The sequence below is a fragment of the Ahaetulla prasina genome, chromosome 1 (genome assembly GCF_028640845.1).
Source record: "Ahaetulla prasina isolate Xishuangbanna chromosome 1, ASM2864084v1, whole genome shotgun sequence".
In the NCBI taxonomy this organism is placed as follows: Eukaryota; Metazoa; Chordata; class Lepidosauria; order Squamata; family Colubridae; genus Ahaetulla; species Ahaetulla prasina.
The window spans coordinates 317,220,660-317,233,419 of record NC_080539.1 but is presented as its reverse complement, the minus strand read 5'-3'; the positions used below and the strand labels follow the sequence as shown (position 1 = coordinate 317,233,419).

General features: G+C 36.8%; 1 protein-coding gene across 3 annotated transcripts in view; it reads left to right on the top strand.

The window, feature by feature from the left end:
• Positions 1 to 12,760, top strand: part of PPP2R3C (protein phosphatase 2 regulatory subunit B''gamma) — a 28,644-nt gene that overhangs the window by 7,370 nt on the left and 8,514 nt on the right. For all 3 annotated transcript variants that reach the window (XM_058162259.1, XM_058162257.1, XM_058162258.1), the window contains exons 3-9: positions 341 to 445; positions 551 to 663; positions 4,950 to 5,047; positions 6,792 to 6,862; positions 7,854 to 7,986; positions 9,590 to 9,645; positions 9,732 to 9,807. In XM_058162259.1, coding sequence (XP_058018242.1) covers positions 341 to 445; positions 551 to 663; positions 4,950 to 5,047; positions 6,792 to 6,862; positions 7,854 to 7,986; positions 9,590 to 9,645; positions 9,732 to 9,807 — 652 coding nt within the window. The remainder of the gene's footprint in view (positions 1 to 340; positions 446 to 550; positions 664 to 4,949; positions 5,048 to 6,791; positions 6,863 to 7,853; positions 7,987 to 9,589; positions 9,646 to 9,731; positions 9,808 to 12,760) is intronic.

Sequence of the window (12,760 nt, the reverse complement as noted above, 5' to 3'; positions counted from 1 at the left end):
CTTTTTCTCAGCATTTTTATTTTTCAACACTGTTCTCTGTTTAAACCAGTAAAAAAAACTATATAGGGGACTGATTAGATTATAGAAAGAAATTGGGGCAACTGTTAACAGATGCATGGAAGAAGCTAAGTACTATCAATTGTCAATTATTCTTTTTTGTTCATTAGTAATAATGGATAATGAGGCAGAGGCAAAAGATAGCCAAGGATGAGAAAGAAAGAAAAGGAAGGAAGGAAGGAATCGCTGTATTTCAAGAATTCTTGTAGCACAAACAACAATTATGTAAACAAGTTTCAAAATATACTTGTGCTGCCAATTACAATTCTTTTCTTTTTTTTAGCTGCCAGCAGAAGATGAAATATTGTTACAAAAATTAAGAGAAGAATCTAGAGCAGTCTTTTTGCAGAGAAAAAGTAGAGAATTGCTAGACAATGAAGAATTGCAGGTATGAAAAAACTGAAAATATGACTTAATTTCAGATCACTGTTTTGAAAACTTTACTATCCACTTAGTGTAATTTCCCTCATCATTTTTAAATCTCCTTTTTAAGAATTTGTGGTTTCTCTTGGATGAACATCAGACACCACCTATGATGGGGGATGAAGCAATGATTAACTATGAAAACTTCTTGAAAGTTGGTGAAAAAGCTGGATCCAAGTGCAAGTAAGACCTTTATTTTGAAACACTTACAGGAGCCTGATTTGCTTAGTGTTTTAGTTACATTTAGGTCAATATTCAGATCTGAGATTGGATGAAGGTATACATACATACATACACATACACTTATATACATACGCATAAACATACATATACATCTATCTATCTATCTATCTATCTATCTATCTATCTATCTATCTATCTATGTAGGTCTTTGGTTATTCGGGTTTTCTCCCGCGTAAAATTGGAAGTGTCTTGGCGACGTTTCGACGAAGTCTCATTCGTCATTTTCAGGCTTCAGCTTCGTGCTTCTGGGAGCCATGTGTGATTGCAGCTGTTTCTTCCTTTTTAACTGCTAGTGGGGGTTTGAACTGATTGGGTGGGAGCTTGGCTGTGCTCTGATTGGATGGGGTTTTTTCTGTGCTCTGATTGGCTGGGGGTGTGTGTCCTGTTTGGGTGGGGGCATGGTTGTGCTCAGATTAGTCTGAGTTGCAGGGGGATTTGAGCTGGTGAGCTGCATTGCTGTTGTTTGGCTTCGTGTTCGTGGTCGTGCTACATCTTCATAGTGAGTGTCAGTCTGCTGCATGTATGGATTGGAGGGGTTTGAAATGGCTAATGTTGCAGCTGCAGTCTGGCTTCTGGTCCTTGGTCGTGCTTCATGATCAGTGTGGGTTTGGGTCTGCTTTCTGGGTGGATGTGTGGTGGTGACATCCTGTGTGGACCTCGTGAGTGTGGGTCTGGTGTCATTCCTCGTGTTAGGGACTCGTTTGTCAATAAGGGTGGGTTTCCAAATGGCTGGTAGGCGGGAGGTATCATCTCGTTTGTTCATGCTGTGTGGGCGTTTTTCTATCTCGATGGCTTCTCTGATTATTCTGTTGTTAAAGTGTTCAGTTTTGGCGATAGTTCTGGTCTTTTTAAAGTCAATATCGTGTCCTGTGGCTTTAAGGTGTTGGACCAGGGAAGAAGTTGGTTCCTCTTTTTTGACTGAGTTCTTGTGTTCTTCAATGCGTGCACTTATTCTTCTGTTGGTTTGTCCAATGTATGTGGTGGGGCAGGCGGTGCATGGGATTTCATATACTCCTTGATTTTCTAACTCAATTTTGTCTTTGGGGTTTCTTAGGATGGTGGATATTTTTTGGTTTGTGCAGAATGCTGTCTTGATGTTGTGTTTGTGGAGGATCTTGCTGATTCTGTCTGTGGTGCCTTTTATATATGGAAGGAGGGCTGTGCCGTTTTCTTGTTCTCTGTCTTGGATTTTAGTGGGGGGTTCTTTTTGGATTAGTTTGGTAATCTTATTTCTTTGGAATCCATTGGATGTTAGTACGTTAGTGAGAGTGTGTAGTTCGGTTTTTAGATGTTCATCAGCTAAGCGTTTTGTTCTGGAGATGAGTGTCTTGGCTACGGAGTTGATCTGTGCTGGGTGATGGTGTGAGAGTGCGTGCAGATAGCGGTTTGTGTGTGTTTTCTTCTGGTAGAAGAAAACTGTGGGTGTGGTCCTAGTCTTTTGTGTTGTAATGACAAAAGACTAGGACCACATCCACACAGGATGCTACGAAACAGCTGACCAATCTGCAAACACCCACTCCATCTACCAATCAAGATGCAACCACATAGCCAATCAACCCACTCACAGCAACACTCCCCACCTCCCCACCAGTATTTATAGAGAGACGGCAGCTCCGACCACGCTTTGCTCGCACAAGCACGAAGCTGAAAGCACCAGCCTGAAGATGATGAGTGAGACCTTGACAAAACGTCGCCAAGATACTCTCAACCTTACATGGGAAAAGACCTGAATATGCCAAGACATACATACATACATACATATGACCCGAATATGCCAAAACCTACACACACACACACACACACACACACATACACACATATGGGAAGGTATATCTTATTAATAGAAGGTACATGTGAATAAGCAATTTAAGTGATTATAAATATTAGCTGTTGAATGCCAAAAAGTTGTTTTATAATTAAAGGAAAGCATGCATTAGAATATATGAAATATAACGAATTATTTAGTTGAGCATTCTGGATTACCTTATATATTAAGGGACAAATGTCTGAGCACTTATAGTAATATTTGTTGTGTGTTTGTTGGTCAGGAGCATGATTGTGCATGTATTTTGTATTCCGCCAATAATTGTTAGCTGAGAACTTGAATACAAGTAGTTCTTGATTTACTACAACAATTAGGATTAGAATTTCCATTACTAAGGAATGCAATTATAAAGTTGGTACTACCTGATTGCTTCACTTAATAGTGGCAATTCCTGAAGTCCCCTTTAGGTGAGAGTTGTGGTTCATTAAGCAAAACATTCCCCCAGAGGTTCCTGCCAGTTTCCAACAACCAAAGTCAGTTGGAAAGGTGGTAGGAAATTGAAAATCTCAGGTGACTCACAGACAGATAAGTGGCTGCTACTGGGTGGGAGAGGGAACAGGGGGATCCATAGGTGGCCGAGAAGGCACAGCACAAGCATGGTGGGGCTTCAGATGCCTGCTAACAAGTGAGCAAGGGTGAGAGAGAGTACATGAATGGCTGGGAAGACACTGTGAACTCAAGCCATGCTCAGGGAGGGTATATGTCGTGTCCCACTCCTCCGCTGACGGCCGGGTCAGGGAAATCCGAATCAGGCTTGCCTCTGCAGCTCTGCCCAAAGTCCTAGCAAAGTCCTCAGAGCAGGCAGGAGACCAGAAAGTGACTTCAGCAAGATAAGTTCGACTTTGCCTGACTCAGAGACTGCCAGAAAGCAGATCCTTTATATAGGCCATGGGGTGTGGCTCCATGACTCAGCACTCATTAAGGCCTGCCCCTCCCTTCCTTCTGTTGCCTCCGCCTATCCAGTCTTCTGATGCGAGGGTCACTCCAATCAGCAGCTGTTGGAAATAAAGTTTCCTCAGGCTCACATGCTGTGGAGGAGGGGGAGGGGTCCAGCTGCTCCGTTTGCCTGGGCATGGAGCCAGGGCTGGGGCCGGGGGTGCTCCCTCCTCTGCAGCCTGCTTGGGCATGGAGCCAGGGCTGGGACCGGAAGGCATACATTCCTCCGTGTTCGGGAGCAGATAAGAAGGCCCCGGCTGCTGTGAGAGCGGGCAAGACACAACAGTATATGAGGATACACAGGTAGAAGAGAGGCACAATGTTAGAACAGAAAGACTCAAGGAGGGTACATGGGTGGTGGGGTAGTGCGAGCTCAACAAGGCTAGGGAATCTGGTGACACAATGGTTAGAATGCAGTATTGCAGGTTAACTCTGTCTACAGACTGGAGTTCAATCCTAACCGGTCAGGGTTGACTCAATCTTCCATCCTTTCAAAGTTGATAAATTGTGGACCAAGATCGTTGGGGGCAATATGCTGACTTTGTAAACCACTTAGAGGCAGCTGTAAAGCACTGTGAAGTGGAGTAAGTCTAAGTGCTATTGCTATTGCTAAGGTTTGGGGACAGTGGGCAAAGGTGCCCGGGTGGGTGAGACTTACTCAAGCAACTTTCAACCTTGTTGGTTTCCTTCCTTGAGGGAAGCCAGCAGGAAAGGTTGCAAATTGCGATCATGTGACTGAGCTATTCTATTACCTAAGCATCCAGATTGTGATCATGTGATCACAGGGGTAATAGAATAGCTAGAACTTGAAGACTGGTCCTAAGCACCAATCATTCATTGTGGCTTAATTTGAATGGTCACTAAATACAAGGGCTACTTGTAATTAGCAGTGGATATTTGATAGATTGTATGATCTATTTAGAATATGGATTTGAATATTAATGTATCAAAAGATAGGAAAACAGGATGAACAATTTCAAGTTATACATAAATTGTGGGGAAAAGTGTAAAAGTAAAGATAGGTGGTTCTATGAAATTAAGTGGGTTGATAAATGTTTCCCTCAAGTTCCACGTCAGAATATCAAAAATATATTTCTGAAGAGCTGCGATGGCGCAGTGGGTTACAGTGCAGTACTGCAGGCTACTTCTGCTGATCACTGGCTGCCAGAAGTTTGGCAGATCGAATCTCACCAGGCTCAAGGTTGACTCAGCCTTCCATCCTTCTGAGGTCAATAAAATGGGGATCCAGATTGTTGGGGGCAATATGCTGATTCTGTAAACTACTTAGAGAGGGCTGTAAAACACTGTAAAGTTGTATGTAAGTCTTAAGTGCTATTGCAAAGTACTATATTCAGAATACAAATTTCTATTACTTTATTTATTCCATTGTTCATTATTTAACTGACATTCAAACTGCAAAGACATTACATCTTCAAAATTTCAGTACTAAATTTCTGTTTCATAGGCAATTCTTCACAGCTAAAATTTTTGCTAAATTACTTCATAATGATCCCTATGGAAGAATATCTATCATGCAGTTTTTCAATTATGTCATGAGAAAAGGTGAGTTCTTTTGATCGTTGTAACAATATCTATAATAATGCATATTATATTATTAGATTCCATAATGTAGAAATGGTTTGGAACTGCATTCGGTTTTAAAGTATTGAGAACCATTTTCCTATAAGTGGGCATGAGATGGCCGAGTAGACCAAATGAGTGGTAATCGGTATTAACTGTGTTTTTCTATTTTAATCATAATCTAATATGTGGTAATATTAAATTTATCATAATTTTTAATCACGTCATCATTATCTTGTTATACTTCATTATCTAACAATAACTAGACAGTTATTGTAATAGCAAATTATAATGACTATTATTCACATTTTCACTATTTTTATTCTTTCTAATCCAATGAAATGTTGGAAAAAAATGTTCATGATGATGATGATGGTGACGACGACGACAGAAGCCAGCAAAAAAAATAAAAGAAGAAAATTGAAAACAGGCTAGGTATGGGTAGAAGCTGCAAGGAAAAATTCCAGAAAAAAAATGGGTCCCTCTGAGGACACATTAGAATGGGTCATTCTAAGCCCTCTCCTCTTTCCTGTTCATGGACAGAGCATATGCAGTCTCCTTTTGCTTCCCGGTAGAATATACATGCAAACATGCTCAGATCCAACTAGAAGATGGTAGAAACCCACCAACAAGTACAACAGAGCTGTGGTTCCGTTTCTCTTTCCAGAAAATATTAGGGTGCCAGTGAGTTTCACACATCAAACAATTAAATCTGCTTCTTTCAGCTGTTTCATACTTTTTTCCTCCTACCCAATGGGTTATGTTAGCATTATCAATCAATAGTTGATAGCTGAGGGGAATGGATGGTTCAGAAATTTGAAAAGCAAACAAATAAATAAACAAATTAATAAATATATGTACCCATACCAGAATCACAATAATGGCTTAGTAACAATCAATTATGACCTAGTGAGTCAAAAAAAATTAGATGTATGGCAGACATAAAGAAACAAAGCCAAAAACATTGTTTTATTGTACAGAATATCCCTCTTATGACTACTAAGAATGAAAAGGTTGGAAGGTATTCTAAAGCCTTGTGTACTTTTCTTATCTTGCCTCATATGCATAATTTTGTATTTATTTATTTTGTCACTTTTATGTCGTGTATATTAGAGGTGGAGACCCTTGAGAGTTGCATGCAACAAAATTTCATTTTAATGTATGCTGATTAGTGTACATTCAAAGTGACAAAGTTATTCCAAGTCTAAAGTTATTGTTATTCGTCATACATCTTCCAGTGATGAGAGTAATACTTCACGTAGGACTAATTTTCTGTTTACAGATTGAGTTAAATTATGGTTCATTTAACTGTAGTTTGTTGTATAGGTCACAATGATGGGTTCACATGTAAGATAATTGTATAATAAAATACAAATTATAATTTGTGAATTAGTCTTTTGAATAACTTGGATATCTTAAGGGAAGTCAGGATGGTCATCAGTTAAGCAAGGCAGAAATTATAATAGATTCTTAGGAAATTTGTAAATTGAAACATAAGAATGCCAGATAATATTCAGCTCTCTTCAACTACCAGTATGTATATAGTATTTGAATTTGTACAATTTGCTTTAACAGATTTTTGAATTTTTATTTGTAATTAATTTAAATAAGAAGTATCCAGTTTGCCTTTGTTGAAATACTTGTGAATATCAATATCTTTCTAATGTTCTTTCAATTTGTTACTATACCTTATTTTACTTTGGATATTTTTTAATCCACTTCACAGTATGGCTATACCAGACAAGAATAGGCCTCAGTTTATATGATGTGGCTGGACAAGGTTACCTCAGAGAATCAGTAAGTGAGGAATAATAATTGATATGGTTATCTAATGTAACTGAAATTATTTCTGTTGTCTTTATCTTCATTTAAAAAGAGCAGTCGAAGGGAATAGATTTAATAATCATCTGTTCATATATAATCAGAAAGATTTCAAGTAATAAGCCACCAAGATTACCATAATTGTGACAGAGTACAAATTTGATTAACAAATAAAATTGTAATATGATTTTTAATGGAAGAGAGTTGTTCACATAGCATTAATTAATTATGGACTGATATTTGTAAGATGTAACCACCCTGCATTCCAAGGAATCTTAACTGTAGAGTTAACTTAGCTTTTTTTGAACTAAATAGGATAACACTGCGCTTTATCTCTCACAAATGGAGTCCTATATTGCCAGATATTTTTGACAATTGCAAGTGGTCCTCAATTTACAACCACAATTTAATCCAAAAGTTCTGTTGGTAAGCAACACACTTGTTAATTGAGTTTTGCTCCATTTTATGATCTTTCTCATTGCAGTTGTTAAGTTTTTAATATGGTTAAGTGAATCTGGCTTCCCCATTGACTTTGCTTGTCTGAAGATCACAAAAGGTAATCAAATGACCCTGGGACACTACAATTATCATAAACATGAACCAGTTGCCAACTGTCCAAATCTTGATCACATGACCAAGCATGAAAAAGGGTCATAAGTCACTTTTTCAGTGCCACTGTAACTTTGAATGGCTGTAAGTCAAGGACTCCTTATACACTTCCCCATAAATTGTGCATGCATCAAAGAACAGATACATAATGTTTGTGCATTATGTGATTTGCGGGTCAGTAGAGGACCAGAGATATTGCCAGTCCCGCTTTAGATACAAAAACTATGAAAGCACTTAAGAGGAAAAAAGATGTTCAGTCTGTTCCTTCTACAAACTATAGAATAAATGTAAAATGTTTCAGATTTAATCATAATGATATCTGTACTATAAATATACATTTTCTTGTTTAATTTTTTAGGATTTAGAAAATTATATATTGGAACTCATTCCCACTTTGCCACAGTTGGATGGTTTAGAAAAATCCTTTTACTCATTTTACGTATGCACTGCTGTCAGAAAATTTTTCTTCTTTTTAGATCCTCTCAGAACTGGTAGGTTTAAATTATTCATCTTTTTTTAAATTTGAATTCAGTAATGTAATCCAAACTATACAAATATATGCCAGTTTTGAATATATTATGGTTTGATATGATCTGGTCACCTTTCTATTTTCTATTTTTCTATTTTCTATTTGTATAGCTATCAAGAAATAATTAAAATATTGTTTCTAAGATTTCTAAGTTTCTAAGCATCTAATGGTGCTAGATTGAAACTATCTTGCTTCAATAAATCATAATTATTGAAACTGTGAAGACTAACTCGGTTTCTTCAGATTAAGGCATTATTCTATAGTAAAAATTGGAAACATAAGCTTCCAGTTTTCTTGGCTGCATTAATGTCTTCCTGATGAGATGAAGGCTTGCTCATAAATCTGAAAACCTGTATCATTTGTAGGAAGAAAGATTTGGTACTAATTTAGTTTTTGACTGAAACTTTCAGCCAGGAAGGGATTTATTTTAGTTAATTAGTCAGGTATGTTTTTGGTCTGACGTATTTTGTAACAATATACCGGTAATAGCTAAATCATCATTGTCAGTTGGTTGAATTTATGCAGAGCACAGTGATCACAATTATGTTTTTCGTATGTTAAAGCCGTCATTGATAAATGAAAATTTCCTTGTTCACATTTTTGTATTACCTTTGAGATGCCAAATTATAAATTGATGATGATGCTTGTGGAAAATATTTGGACTGTTGTTCAGTACAGATATTTACAAGAATTTGACATGACACTCAAGCCTTCAGTTTTACCATTTGCTATCACAATAGCAGCTGTTTCACTTAGGGATGAGCTCTGCATACAGACAGAGCTTTCTTTTTTTCCAAAGTAAATGAAAAAGCAGTTATTTGCATTGGAATTGACTGCTTCATAAATGGCATTTATAACTAGCAATGGAATAAACTATATTTTCAAGACCATTCCTTCACCTGTGATATGTACCTACAGTAGTTCTGACTCTGTGGATAATAGTAATATATGCAATTGTAATTGCTGTATTAATCCTTCAATTAGGTCTCATTTGCATCTTTGTCCTGATTTCAGTAGCAATTCTGACTTTTCCAAATATAACCATAGGTGTTCCCCATTCTGTTCTACACTTTTAGAAATAAGAAAGCTGCATTAAAATTGATTAGACATTTACTATTCCCCCATCCCAGAAATCTAGTGGTGAATGGAATTATTTCCCCCCTGCTTAATGTAATGCAGAAATAGTGGAGAATGCTTTGAAAGGAAACAGATATTAAAAATAAAATAAAATAAATAAATTTCACCAATATTAGGAGCTCTTAATAGGAAAGTAATCTATTTCAATGATATGAACATTTTTATTTCTTGTTAAAAATAAATATTTTGGTAAAAATAATACCTAGAAATATACTTTTATAGTATTTTAATCAATTTGAAGTGTTAATTATTTATTTATAACATTAATTTTAAAACATTTCTGCTTTTTTACAACCTGAACTAATAGGTCAAAATTTGATTATTATTTTTTTGAATTCCTTTCAGCGTAACTTGGGTGTTACCTTGCTTAAACCTAAAAATATCACAGTCATTAACTAGTGAAAGAAGCATTATTTTTTCTTTTCCAGGGAAGATAAAAATACAGGATATTTTAGCCTGCAGCTTCCTAGATGACTTACTAGAGGTAGACATTTTTAAAATATACTTTTGACTTTTGACTTGTCCTTTACATTTGCTGATAGTTAACTTAAGATTTCTTTATCCATTCAGTTACGTGATGAAGAACTTTCTAAAGAAAGTCAAGAAACAAATTGGTTTTCTGCTCCTTCTGCTTTGAGGGTTTATGGTATGTTGCATGCATTTGGACTACATTTTCTGCATGAACTTTTCATTTACATGGCACAAAGAGGGGCCTCATAAATTACTAGGTTTACATCAGAATTAATGGTCATTGTAGCAAAACCTAGTTAGGTGGGAAAATAGACAATTTCATCCATTTCCCAGAAATCCTGATTTTTACTATCTTTGTACCATGCTCAGCCTTCTGCTACCACTATTTATCTTTGGGAATGATCCCTATTTTGAGATTTTTTTTGCCTTGCCATACAGATTTATATATATCCTCTTCCATTGTTTAAATAGTGCATCTATTGTCAAAACTGATATTATCCAAAACAAAAATAACATTGAGGGTCAAGGCTCATTCTCCAAGCTTTTAAGTTTATTTCCAAACGTTTCATTACCAGGCTAGGTAAGATCTTCAGTGGAGTTTAGGGGATATCGGTGTCACTGACATCTCCTAAATTCTGCTGAAGATGTTACCTAACCTGGTAATGAAATGCTTGGAAACCAACCTACAAGTTTGGAAAACGAACCGTCGCCCTCATCCTACACCCGAGCTACAGATATTCGCCACTATTGCAAAAATAACATTTTGAGTAGAACGTTTATTTTAATTTCAGAAATCCTCTCCAACAATTAGTTGTACTTTTTCCTATCTTAACATATCTTTTTAAATGTCATTCCACATCTTAATATAATTATTTTGAAATAACATACTATTCATATTTGTCGTAGTGATATCCAAACATTTTACCTTCTTTTCAATCTTAAAACCTGCTTTATTCATTAATGATGAATAAAGATAACATCTTTTTCTTCGGTTTATTAATCTTAGAACTTGCTGATGCATCAAATTCTTTTAATTTAACCATTGATTATTCAATATTCTTTAAAGAATCATCTAAAACCAATACCAATTCATCAACAAAAGGCCTTAGCTTAGTCTCTTTTTTAGTTTTTACATTCAGATTTCCACAATCTGAATGATATTTTATTTATTTATTTGTATCCTACCTTTATTATTTTTACAAATAACTCAAGATAGCGAACATATCCAACACATCCTTTTTTCTCCACAAAACAGAGGAGCATTTGCTCCATTTATATTCCATATTAAACATTTCTAATCCATAATTTGTCTCTTGAAAAACCTATATGCTGGGCAAGAAGCAACAGTGAGAACTGGACACAGAATGACTGATTGGTTCAAAATTGGGAAAGGAGTCCAGCAAGTCTGTATAATGTCGCCCTGCCTATTTAATTTATATGCAGAGCACATCATGAGAAAGGCGGGGCTAGATCAATCAAAAGTTGGAATTAAATTGCCGGGAAAAATATCGACAACCTCAGATATAGAATAGAATAGAATAGAATTTTTTATTGGTCAAGTGCGATTGGAAACACAAGGAATTTGTCTTGGTGCATAAGCTCTCAGTGTACATAAAAGAAAAGATACCTTCATCAAGGTACAACACTTATAACACTTAACGATAGTCATAGGGTACAAATTTAACACTTAATGATACAACACTTAATGATAATCATAAGCTACAATTAAGTAATCAGGAAACAATTACAGTATAAATCGTAAGGATATAAGCAACAAAGTTACAGTCATAAGTGGAAGGAGATGGGTTATGGGAACGATGAGAAGGTTAATAGTAGTGCAGATTTAGTAAATATGTAGATGATACCAATCTAATGGCAGAAAGTGAAGAAGAACTAAAGAGCCTCTTGATGTGGGTGAAGAAGGAGAGTGCAAAAGTTGGCTTGAAACTCAACATTAAGAAAACTAAGATCATGGCAACTAGCCCTTTCAATTCCTGGTAAACAGATGGGGAAGAAATGGAGGTAGTGACAGATTTTATTTTCCTGGGCTCCAAGATCACCGCAGATGGGGACTGCAGCCAAGAAATTAAAAGACGCTTGGTCCTGGGGGGGGGAAGCTATGGCAAATCTAGATAGCATACTAAAAAGCAGAGACATCACCCTGCCAACAAAAGTGTGTATAGTCAAGACTGATTTTCCCAGTTGCAATGTATGGCTGTGAAAGTTGGACCATAAGAAAGGATGAGCACCAAAGAATTGAGGTCTTTGAACTCTGGTGCTGAAGAAGACTCCGAGTCCCTTGGACTGCAAGGTGATCAAACCGGTCAGTCCTAGAGAAGATCAACCCTGACTGCTCTTTAGAAGGCCAGATCCTGAAGATGAAACTCAAATACTTTGGCCACCTAATGTGAAGGAAGGATTCACTGGAGAAGAGCCTAGTGCTGGGAAAGATTGAGGGCAAAAGGAGAAAGTGACAACAGAACAAGGTGGCTGGATGGAGTCACTGAAGCAGTAGGCATAAGCTTAAATGGACTCCAGAGGATGGTAGAGGACAGGAAGGCCTGGAGGAATGTTGTCCATGGGATCATGATGGGTCGGACACGACTTCGCAACTAACAACAATAATTCTCAATTCTAAAAAACTAGATTATCTAATTCTTTTTTCAGTTCTTTAGAACTTATGTCTTACTCTCTTAAAATTTCCACAAACCAAGGTTGGTTTGTTTTACCCTCTCTAGAAACTTGCTATATGCAACTTTACATCTTTTAAACTTCTTGTTTCATCTTCTCTTTCATCTTTAAAAGTCTTTCATCCATTCTTTTTTCAAAAGCTTATTTTCCATATTTTCCAACTATTTCTGAAACACATCCTGTATAACTTATTTTCTCTAGGGCAGTGGTCACCAACTGGTGGTCCGTGGACCTCTAGTGGTCCGCAAGAAAATGTTGATGGTCCATAGAAAAATTATTTGCATTTTTTATATTGCACTAAATCAGGGTCCTCAGACTATGGCCCCTGGGAGAGATACATGCAATGAATGTTTGTGTTGCTGCAGAGAGTCTTCCCCCTTTGGGATCTTTTTGTGTGGGTTGGAGGGGGACAGAAATTCCAACTTGGGATTTGCTTC